Source organism: Symphodus melops, assembly GCF_947650265.1.
Source record: "Symphodus melops genome assembly, chromosome: 3".
NCBI lineage: Eukaryota > Metazoa > Chordata > Actinopteri > Labriformes > Labridae > Symphodus > Symphodus melops.
The window spans coordinates 9,996,583-10,008,129 of NC_136693.1; the positions used below are offsets into that span (position 1 = coordinate 9,996,583).

Genomic DNA, 11,547 nt, shown 5'->3' on the forward strand with positions numbered 1-11,547 from the left:
TCACCACAACAAGCCTTATTTCTCTGCTTTTGAAGTGAATGCGAAATGTGTGAGAAACACTACTATTGAAATGTTTGATTCATCTCTGTCGACCTCTGCAGGTTGTCTTCAAAGTCTGAACAGCAAGAACAAAGGTGAGCACATGGAGGATGAACCAGCCTTTAGGTCCAGTCCCCATGATGAGGTTAATGCTAATCGTGATAGGGGTTGTCAAATATAAGACGCCTAACATGTTAGCATTAGTTTCACTTTGGGGAATCTCACGAAAATGATCCAAATAAGGCCACAAGGCACCGGCTAGAATACAAGACATGATCAGACACAAAGAAAAAAATGGACTAACACTGGGCCACTTCTGTAAGAGATCATCCTGCTGCATTCGTGTACTATTTCTACTATTTCTATTTTCTTCTTCTTAGTTTTTATTTCATTCTTTTTTGGGAGAACATGTGTTTAACTTGCAACATTTGACAACTTATGTTAAAGTCAACATGATTTATAAAGTGATACACGTTATTAAATAAACACATTTATTAGACCTCTTTTTTAATAGTCTAGACTTTCAGCATAGCTCTGCTAAACATCTCTCAGGATGAACAAACACCTACCGCACTTTGAAATAATACTTTTAAAAATGAATTATATTGTATATGTATATTAAAGAATCCCTCTGGTTATAAAAAATGTTATTTATTGAGCTAATGTTTGCAGATTGTTCATAATGGCACAGAGAATCCAGTTGCCATTGGTGATTTTTAAATATGATCAGAAACACTGAAAAATTGAGTGTCAGGAAGATTCTCACACTTCATAGGATGAATAAACCATTGACAATCACATGACAATACATTCATTGTCACACAGTTAATTCAGCATTCATCAACATTTGAATATAATTCTGAACTGTGATCACTTTAAGCTCTACATGTAATGTGTCTTCTCTGTGTTTAATTATTTCAACAATTGTCACTTGTGGTGCTTGTCATAATAAGTTCAGCATTTTACCTTCTGTATTTGCATATGTTCATTTACTGGCTTTGTTCAAATCAATTAAATAAATAAAAGTTAAAAAAAAAAATCAAAAACTCCCCTGTTTGCTTTATTTTGATCATGTTTTACATTTTGATTTTTATTACAACAAGTCAAAGTGTATTATTATTATTTTGGAAACAAAGATAGAAAAAGATGGCAAGTGGGAAACAAACCTATAGAAAATAATAAAAATGGATCCCAGATTCCTCCAGCCAGTTCACCATCAGACAGACCAGAAACTTTATACCCCAAGAACATGCTGAGATGTGTTCATGGTTAAAGTCACCTTGTTTTAAAATGTGTTCTCTGTACTGTATGTCACTGGGTTTGGTTGTGTGGTCTTAAAGAATATTTCAATCAAAAGCAAGATTCATATTGTTCCACTGGACCCTGAATTTGTGTTTTAAATGTGTTCTGTCAGCTGACATGTAAATCAGTTACAAACATCAGATTAGTTTTCTCCAGTAAAACCCAAAAGTCAGACTTGTACAATATAGGTTTGAACTTCCCTACATAGCTCTGGCTCTCTCTGTGTGAAGTCGATGTCTCCAAACTTGAGGTTTTAATGATTAATATATATGAAAAAATATTTCCCACACTTTGAACACAAACAGCACACACATCTCAGCTGTCACTTGTGCCGCTTTAGTCTTGTGACAGAAGCCCTATAATCTTTTAAACCACTTTGTCATTAGTTAAGATTCCCTGAAAATGAGCGGATTAGTCTAGGCTCCTTAAAAACAGAATATACAGGATTTTAAAGAAAATCCACCAATTCATCCAGTGCTGGTTTTCAGTGCTGATTGATGTCAACATTTAAAATCAAACAACTAACACAAGTATCAATATATACTCAAAGATTTCTCAAAACATTAAATGATAGTTAAATTTAACGTTTAGTAGAGGGGGATATTTTAAATCGATGCCCCTTCCCCTAAAACAAGTGCAGATGATTCATCCTTTCTAGATCCTTGCTTGTATTGTACCTTCTCTCTGAGATGTCCCTTTGAATAAAAGTGTCTGCTAAATGAATAGTAAAACAATCTATTGTTTATTAATTAAACATATGTTAAATCCTTCACAGTAAAAAATAAAAAAATAAAAAAAATAAAATGAAGGTTTTCAGGCACAAAAAATCCCACAGCACACAAATCACACCTTCACCCCTCCAAAAATCAAATAATTTACAAGAAAGTTAAAGTTAAATCCGTTGTATTTATATAAACCACCATCAGTATATTTGACTCTCCCTAGTCATTCTATCCTAAGACCTCCTAATGTTGAGGAATTCCCCAGAAATGCTTTTAGCAAGACAATAGGCTGATTTATACGAAATAAGCTGATGCTATGGTGAATAACCGCTTATTGCTGTTGATTTAGTTAAACTGTGCATTTGGAAGAATTGAAGAGAAAATCAGAGTTTTCAAGCTTTTTAATAGCTGTTTATGAAGTGTTGGGGGCAGCCTCTAGCATTTCCATCACTGGCCTTGATTTTGATCTCAGTACCTCAATGTGAAGACATTTTCATGAGGGAGGGATACAAATGTGCCAACCAGCCCCGCTCTCCCTACGCATGAGCCTGTGTATGGGCGGAACGGCCAGTCAGCTGATCACTCAAATACCCCACACAGTCTCTGTCCTCAATACACGTATTTCGTCACACAAATGATTTTCCAGCCAATTACTCACAATGTGGAGGATTTCACTGAACAACTGCAGAGGGGAGATTCGTAAGTTGTTGGGATTTCACTCGGGAGGGATGCGTCCTGTGCGCGCACCTGGCGCCGCTGGAGACATGCAGGGACTGCACGTTTCTGCCTGTTTTCACTCTGGTTTATGATACCGAGCCGCCGTGAAACCTGACATTTATTCCTGTGATGGGGAGAATCACATGGAGCTGCGGTGCCGTGATCCTCCTGGCCATCATTAGCTCATGTCGTGCCATCACTCTGGAGTCCATCCACTGGAGCAGCTCCAACACAAAGTGAGTGCACGGACCACTTTCACGCTGCTGCTATGGGTTAAATAGAGAATATTTTACAGAGAAAATTACACCACAAGTTACATATCGCAGCTGCTAAAACAACTAATAAACAAAATGATAACTATTATTGAACTGTATAAATAATATATTATAAATAATAACATCGAAGTGAATCTCACAGCTTGATGTAATGTTCAAAATGAAAGGAAATCTATTTCTCCAAGACAAAAAGAAGCAGAAAATGTACACATGAGAAGATTGAATGACATTGATTGGAATATGTCCTTTTTTATTATCAGAAGCCTTTTTTTTTTTCTTCTTTTTTCTTTTTTACCAAATAGCTGTACAATTATTTACTGAAACAAAATCAATTCATTGACTATTTTTTTCAGCTTCATCATTAAATATCTTCTGGTTTCAATCCGTTCACTTTGCAAGACTGACAATTTTTCTTGTTTTTTTTTGGGGCAGTTGTGGTAAGCTTTTTCACAGTTCGTCTGGTTTCTATGTGGCCTGTCTTTAAACTACATGCAATGTTTTTGTAATTCTTTTGATTTCTTTTTGGTAGCTCATTGAAAGACCTTACCAATGACAAAAAAGCCTATTGGCACAATGATTCATTAGTTTGCAAATTCACTTCTCAGTGATACTAAAGTTTTTTATTATTCGTTTGATAAAGTTTGATCTCTGTCTCTCACTCACAGGTTTAGTCCAGGTAAGGGTCTAGTCCTGTTTCCTCAGATTGGGGATAAGATGGACATTGTGTGTCCCAGAGCTGCTGCCTCCACAGGGGCGAAGGAGGAGGTTTATCGGGTTTACCTGGTCTCCCGCAGTCAGATGGAGAGTTGCACCATCCACAAGACTGACACACCTCTGCTGAACTGTGACAAACCTCACCAGGATGTAAAGTTCACCTTCAAGTTCCAGGAGTTCAGCCCCAACCTGTGGGGTCTGGAGTTTCTCAAGGGGCGGGACTATTACATCACCTGTGAGTCTCTGTGTAGAACATCCCAGAAATGAATCCTATGTGTCTTAGTGCTGTATGATGTGCAACAAAAAAAAACAAGTAAAAACAAACAAAAAACCCAAAGGAACAAGCTGATGGTTCCTACAGGTGGAGCATCATTTAAATCAATTCTGTTTCCTTTTCCTCCTCTGAGGACTTCAGCATCCTCGCCTCCCTCTCAATTTGTCAGTTTGCATGAGAATCACAAAAATGTGGCCTCGTTATCGGGCCGCTGTCGCTTGAACCGGCATCTTAGTGGCAAGTGATGCATGAGATGGAGAGGAAGTCTGACCATGTAGCCTCATCCACCTCGCCGCGCTCTGACAGCACACTTCTCTCTGGCAGGCCACTGTGATTCCAAGGGCTTACATGCCCCAAATCACACAAGGCTTTTACAGCATCAGGCAGATTTGAAAGGAGCTTTCATGGCAACGTGGCTTGTGGCCTGTGAGATGTTGTTATCTGACCTAAATGCTGCTAACAAGTCTGTGTGTGTGTATGTGCTGGTGGTAATGGTAGTGGTGTGTATGTATGTATGTGTGTATGTGTGTATGTGTGTGTGTGTGTGTGTGTATGTGTGTGTGTGTGTGTGTGTGTGTGCGTGTGTGTGTGTGTCTGTAGGCACAGGGGTGAACCAGAGTTCCCCCTCTGTGTGTGTGTGTTTAGATATATGGTGTGTTCAAGTAATTGCTGGGATATAAAGATATAAATATATAAACTTATTTTGCATCTAAAGCTGGAATGAGGACTCCAAATACTTTAGGGTGTTTAAAAAAATGTACAAAATAATCTATCTGAAATAAGCTTCTTAATTATAACGATTTGCAGTATTTATGTGACAGAAATCAAATATCTTTGGATTACATAAAGTAAGCAACAGGAAGATGACAATATGGGTTCTGTAGCTCAGGAGCTTTAACCCCCCCTCACTGATTTACAACATCTTATTGTCAGAATTATTGAGTGTTTCTTGTTCACTGTCCGACCCAAAAGCAACCTTTATTGGTTTTTCATGATCTTAAGTGTGCTTATCCACATACTGTATGAAACATTACATCTTATTACTGTATTTTCTTGCCTGTGTGATGCAATATTCCGCAACCACTTAAACAGCCTGCAAAGCAATCGTAATGGAAAGATGCACCGACCATCCTATATTATCACAACTAAAAGATAATAAAATAAAAGATAAAAATAAATAAAAAAGGTTAACTGTCTTCTCTCTCTCTCTCTCTCTCTCTCTCTCTCTCTCTCTCTCTCTCTCTCTCTCTCTCTCTCTCTCTCTCTCTCTCTCTCTCTCTCTCTCTCTCTCTCTCTCTCTCTCTCTCTCTCTCTCTCTCTCTCTCTCTCTCTCTCTCTCTCTCTCTCTCTCTTTCTGTGTTAGCCACCTCTTCATCCTCCCAGCAAGGTCTGGACAACACTATCGGAGGGGTGTGTAAAACCAAATCCATGAAGCTGGTGCTGAGAGTTGGCCAAAGTGAGTACTCAGTGTTTTTGGGTTAGTTGTTTTTTCAGCAACAGTATTGTTATTGAAATATGATCACATTTTTTTTCCTTTTTTGACAAAAAACTGACTTCACCAACAAAACAAAACAACAAATAGACAGACAAAAAAAATAAAAGACAAAAAAACAAACTAAACTGAAATGCTCCTGTCTGGAAAAGTTGGTCGATACATTGTTGATTTTTAATGATAGATAGATAGATAGATAGATAGATAGATAGATAGATAGATAGATAGATAGATAGATAGATAGATAGATAGATAGATAGATAGATAGATAGATAGATAGATAGATAGATAGATAGATAGATAGATAGATAGATAGATAGATAGATAGATAGATAGATACTTTATTGATCCCAAGGGAAATTCAAGTTTTCATCAAGTTTAATTGCTGTAAGTATTCTGGGTTTGTGATTGACGGAGAGAGTGACATAAGAACTACTGTGTCATTCTGCTCACTATAATGTAATAATATCACCTCCTGACTGGAAATACTAAGTGGTCAGATAATCCTGATCATCTGTTCTGTCTCTTGAAGAGAGATTGCCTCATGAATTATCTCAAATCCTGAATCCAAACCTCTGGCAGCTTAAGGCTGTCAGTATTATCCTGCATGCGATCATTGAAACTGGCAGCAGCAGTCAATAATCTTTTACTGTATTAACATCAGAATAGCCAATGGTTCTTTTTTTCTTCCATTCTGAACTCTTATTGTATGCATTAAAGTTTATTAAAGCAAAGTCTGAGCGTATTCAACACCATTACTTTATATTTCCTGAAGATGAATCACTATATTCAGTGTTCATGCAAAGACATATTGGCTCTTTTAGATTAAAGTCTTTCAACTATTAATAATGTTATAGCTGTGATGTTTGTCATTTAATTAGGTTACTTTGAAGAAACAATAACTATAAGCTGGGTGCTCCTGAGCTGCATAGAATCACAAAAACAGATGTGTTTATTTTTAACATCTTTAAAGTGAAATCATCTGAAGCCCCGGATATGTAATTTATCGCCCACAAAATGTGAAGTATTATTCATCTGAATTATTCAACAGTTTAAGTAAGAGATGAAAAAAAAAACTGCATCGTGTGTTTGTCAACTGATCAAAACTGAGAATATGGAGCTGTTTATCCCACCGTGTTTACAACACTGCTGATGTAAACAAACCTTTCAACAGCCACAGAAAACATGAATAATTCAGATTTAGTTGTAATCTCTCATTAATATCTACATATTTAAGGTAGGGTTAGGGTTAGTCATGACACACAAAGACCACCACCGCTCCCCCAGTGTAGATTTGGATTCATGGATAGTTCCTTTACAGCTGGAAATCTTGTCAGTTATTTTTGTACATTCATGCTTCATGTGGTGACTGATGCTAATGCATCAAACGAGTCCAAACTAAAACAGAAAAGACGTTCGCTCCAGTAGACTGGCCAACATACTCACATCATTATTAATATGTGCTGTCTCATAAATCAACAGATGAAATTACTTCATGGAAACTCTGTAATACATCTTTGTTAATTGTTTACTTAAATGCATATTCTTTCTATAAGAAATGTTTCTAGTTTTCATTTGATTCTTTCTGTGACTGTTAAACATTTGGATTTCTTTGTTTCACTTTCATAAGGATGTGTAAAGAAATTATCAAGCAGTACCATTATAATTATAATATTCTTTCTTTTTGTTACTCAATGGTTATTTAAGCCACCATTTGGTTGTAAGTTGTTGTTTTTTATCCTACTCTTTTCTGTCTTATTTTGTTGTCTTTTTGTGTATTGTTACCATTTTGTGTTCGTCTTTGTTCTGTCTTGTCTTCTTTTCTGTAATTTTCTCTTTTGAATTGTTTTCATCATTTCATGTTGTGAATGTCTTCAAGACGGACCCCCTTGAAAACAGGAGGGTACATCTTGAGAAGCTTATCCTGTAAAAAATAAGAGACAAAAATACAAATTTATCAACACTTTTAGACAATATTTTATTGCAATTTTTGCATTGAATATCTGGCTTAGGAGAGAACAGAATACTACAAGTGTAGCTGGTCCATGTCAAACTAGTTTAAACGGTTCAGTATGTTCATGTGTTGTAGATAAGTCTAGTGGTTTCCTCATTCGGTTCACTCTCCTTCAGAATGTCATTGTTTTAATATTTTTGTACTTCTTCACCACATTTATAATCGCTTCATCTCTTTGAACCTTGAGCAGTTCTTCTAGGGAAACCATGTGAGATGCTCAGAGGGGAAATGTGTCTTTGGTAGCTTAACACCTCTCAAATCTTAAATAACTGGTAGATTTGTTTTTGTTTTTGTTGCTATGGATCACAGGCGAAAAAGGGTGGAGGCTGTTTATTCACACTTTCAAAATGTGTCACTACATTAGTCAGAACCCCTCACCTTAACCCTGAATGTGAATAGTTACTTTACACTTCTGTTTCATTGTATGAGGTATACAGATGAAGACACACAATCCTGACTTATAGATATCCTACTGTATCTGTTGTGTTATTTAAATCATTTTAAGATATTCTTATGCAAAGTGTGCATCTTTCCCTATCCATTAAACCATTTGTAAATAAGTTAATGTAGTTATGAGCGTGCATAAAAAAGTGGAACTTGCCTTCTTAAAGGCCAATCTGAAAGACCCTTAAAACTGTATTATTTGTAATGGCCATCAGGGGGCAACTCCACTGGATGCTTACAAAGCTTACTGTATAGAAGCTGATGAGAACATGACTCTACTTATGTATTATCTCGGGAAACACTTGTGCTCAATGCCTCTATTTGTAAGGTTTCTTCTTTAAAGCACGATACCTGTTTTTAATACGGCTACATTTAGAGTAAAACGACGTTAAAGTTTGCTCTTGCGGGTGACAACTTATTGTTGAGAAGAGCCTCTCGCAGTAAAAAATATCTAACCCCTTTTATTTGCAGTTATATGTAGAAAAGTAACATTGGCTTCATTGAGTTATGAAGGTGAACAATGAGAAAGGGAAAGCATCAAAGTTATTTGAATACAGAGAAAAAGACAGTCACAATCATGACGCAGAACAGGACTTATGTGGTCTAAGTCATGTTTCTCTTAGTGACACATTTTTACCCGAAGACTGACTGAACACAGTAATCTGTCCAAAAATGAAAGAAAGGCTAACACCAGGCAATAATGATTCACCAGACATAGTTGCTATGGGGACGTTTTGACACAACCTCACATACAGGAATAAGATGTGTGGTATATGTTTTTTGACACACTTAATGCCAGTTTTCCTTTTATTTCAGGCTCATCAGATCCACCTACAACGCTCCAGGAGTCCCCCACTAGATTCCCACCAACAAAGCCCAAGCCCAAGGCCAAAGATCCCTCCATGAAAGAAGAGGATACAAAAAGCACAACTGGTATGATAACATACATTTTTGACATCATGCTCACATATCTACATTTGAAAAATGTAGAAAATATCAATACTGAAGGCTACATTGTTTAGTGAGTTTCAGGAAAACATGTTTTTACTCTGGAAGAGACAAAAATAATTAATCAGACACTTTCTCCCATATTGCAGCTCATATGGAATACAGGAAGCACATGACAGACACATTCAGACTCAATGCTGATACTAGAGGCAGCACAAAAAAAAACCCATTATCAACCTCAAGCAATAACCAAACCAATTTAAGTTTCCCATACCTGAACTTTCCAGAAGGTTTAAGTATTTAAATTCTTTGTTAAATGCTTAAAGACTAAATTTATTTTCTACCTCATTACATTTGAGAGAGGTATGTATTAGGTTACAGAACTGTTACTTTAATCTTCCCTGAAAATCACTCTGAGATCCCTTTCAGTACCATAGGGCTCCAGACTTTTGACGTGTAGGATCCTAAAGATTAGAGCTTTATCTCGTATGTCCAGCTGTTCATGTTAACACATACTGATCTGCTGAACCCGTCCTTTTAAATCTGTCTTCTGTCCTCATTTCTTCCATCTTTCTGCTGTTTTAAATGACAGATTTAGAAAAGGGACAAACAAACCCACGTGGCGTCCTTTTCCTTGAGCCAGGACTGTTCATGTGGATTGTCTGCGGCGGTGTCATCCTCCTGGTCGTCATCATAATTGTGGTGGTGGTTCTGTGGAGGTATCGCCGGCGTCAGGGAGTCCCAGTCAGCCAGCAGTCTGATGCAGTGTCCCTCAACACTTTGACCGTGCCGAAGCGGGACAGCGTCAGCAGCGACAACAATGGCTCGGACCGCAGCGATGTTGTTTTTCCTCTTCGGGCTTCTGACAGTATGATCTGTCGTCATTATGAACGTGTAAGCTCTGACTACGGGCCTCCTGTGTACATAGTTCAGGAGATATCGCCGCAGACTCCCACCAACATCTACTACAAAGTCTAATGTCTGCTGCTCTGAAGCCAGACAGAAACTATCGACAAACCCACTGAAGCTGCTGTCAGTGACTCAGAGTTTTTATGGAAGTCTTAAAGAAAAGACAGAATGAACCTAATCTTTGTGTGGCACAGTACCATGAGGACGTAAACATTTTGATTTGTGAAGGGACAATCAGACAGGAAGTTAAAGGGAGACTTTAACCTGGTTGTATTTCTGAATGGTCGTGCATACTCATTTTCCCCTTCCACGGGAAAACTCTGCATTTCTTTTCCAAAAAGGAGCCACCAAGGACGCAAAAATTGTTTGTGTCCTTGGAGGCTGTTTTGGCTAGCAGGGGTGAAACTACATCGCTAGTTCCTCACATTTTCACCCACTGAAGCTACAGACCTACGACAGATCACTGTGCGTGACCTCACTCCCAGAATCGAAACTTAACGTCCACCATATTCCATATCCATATCCATTCCATATCTTGGAAGCTATGCGAACAGGCTCTATGGAGAAAGCTGCTAAAAAGCAAAATTGAAAAAAAAAAAAAAAAAAAAAGCTTCAACTTCAAACTGCTATGGATGAAGGGGAATTTGAAGGTCTTGTGCTTGAATCGGATGTTTATGGCTCTGTCTAAGAGCCGCAATATGGTGGTGAGGCGACTTCTGCCTGTCTGCAGCGATGAGGACAAAAACTCGAGCAGAGTCATAGTTCAACAGGTGAAGTATCCCTTTAGTGTCTTCATATCTCCTTTTGTTTACGAGAACAGTTTTCTTTTACATGTACTACACTTTAGTACAGAATTATCTGTACTTTATTTAAGCATTTTCATACTTGACCCTTTTCATTAGTCACCTGACAGTCATCGAGACGACTTCAGAGTAGAAGGACACTTTTGAAAGCGCAGACCTCTGCCAAGTACCGCCAACTACTTCTGTTTGGAAATATTAACCAAATACAACAAATATTTTAAAACATTAATGTGCTCATCTGCAGCATCTCCATCTTAGTATTGTATGTATTATTTACTACAACAGTGGAAAAAATACATCATACGGTTAAAAAAAAAGAAGAGAGAAAATGGTCATCATCCTATGATCAAAAAAAATCGTAGCAGTTTATCATCAAAGCAATTTTTACAAAACTGTTTGTAATCAGTAAAGAAATACTTGGGTATGATCCTGCTCTGGTCCAGGGTTTAAGAGGTGTTCCTTTAGCGCATGCTTAACAAGTTTCATTCAAATTGGACATTAGTGTTTCCATAATTCAGTGGACACAATAAGGACAATGAGCAGTGATGCAAACACAACCTCCTTGATGGCTGTAGTTTAGATTTTACTTTGATTATTAAACTAAAACAGTGTTGGATTTGTTAAATTGCAACCTTTACTCAGCATTTAAAAAACCCCAAACATTTAAGTTGGCTTTATCACTTATAGCTTCAATGTTGTTTTTTATCATAAAAAAAGACAACAATAAATGGATCTATCTTGACATGAAACTAGCTAATTAATCCATAATAAAAGCAACTTGTTGTACACTTTTGTACACACTTTCCCCCCGATCTTCTAGCTCCTTTATGATTACTTTTCATACTTTATATGCTTACATGCTTTCACTGAAAACATTTTGAATGGCGGACTTTG

At 37.3% G+C, this 11,547-nt stretch overlaps 1 protein-coding gene across 1 annotated transcript; it reads left to right on the plus strand.

The window, feature by feature from the left end:
* The first annotated feature begins 2,694 nt into the window (after nt 1-2,694).
* LOC306821290 (ephrin-B2a-like) lies at nt 2,695-10,968 on the plus strand. The gene is made up of 5 exons (XM_079339612.1): nt 2,695-3,016; nt 3,721-4,004; nt 5,407-5,499; nt 8,810-8,926; nt 9,534-10,968. Exons 1-5 carry the CDS (start codon nt 2,910-2,912, stop codon nt 9,917-9,919), a joined length of 987 nt encoding a protein of 328 aa, XP_079195738.1. The 5' UTR covers nt 2,695-2,909; the 3' UTR covers nt 9,920-10,968.
* The last annotated feature ends 579 nt before the right edge of the window (nt 10,969-11,547 follow it).

Bases quoted from the DNA above. Each gene is read 5' to 3' on its own strand.
- LOC306821290 (XM_079339612.1), top strand. From the start codon at position 2,910: ATGGGGAGAATCACATGGAGCTGCGGTGCCGTGATCCTCCTGGCCATC. The intron at 4,005-5,406 runs GTGAGTCTCTGT...TTTCTGTGTTAG, and splicing joins GCGGGACTATTACATCACCT to CCACCTCTTCATCCTCCCAG. The intron at 8,927-9,533 runs GTATGATAACAT...TTTAAATGACAG, and splicing joins GGATACAAAAAGCACAACTG to ATTTAGAAAAGGGACAAACA.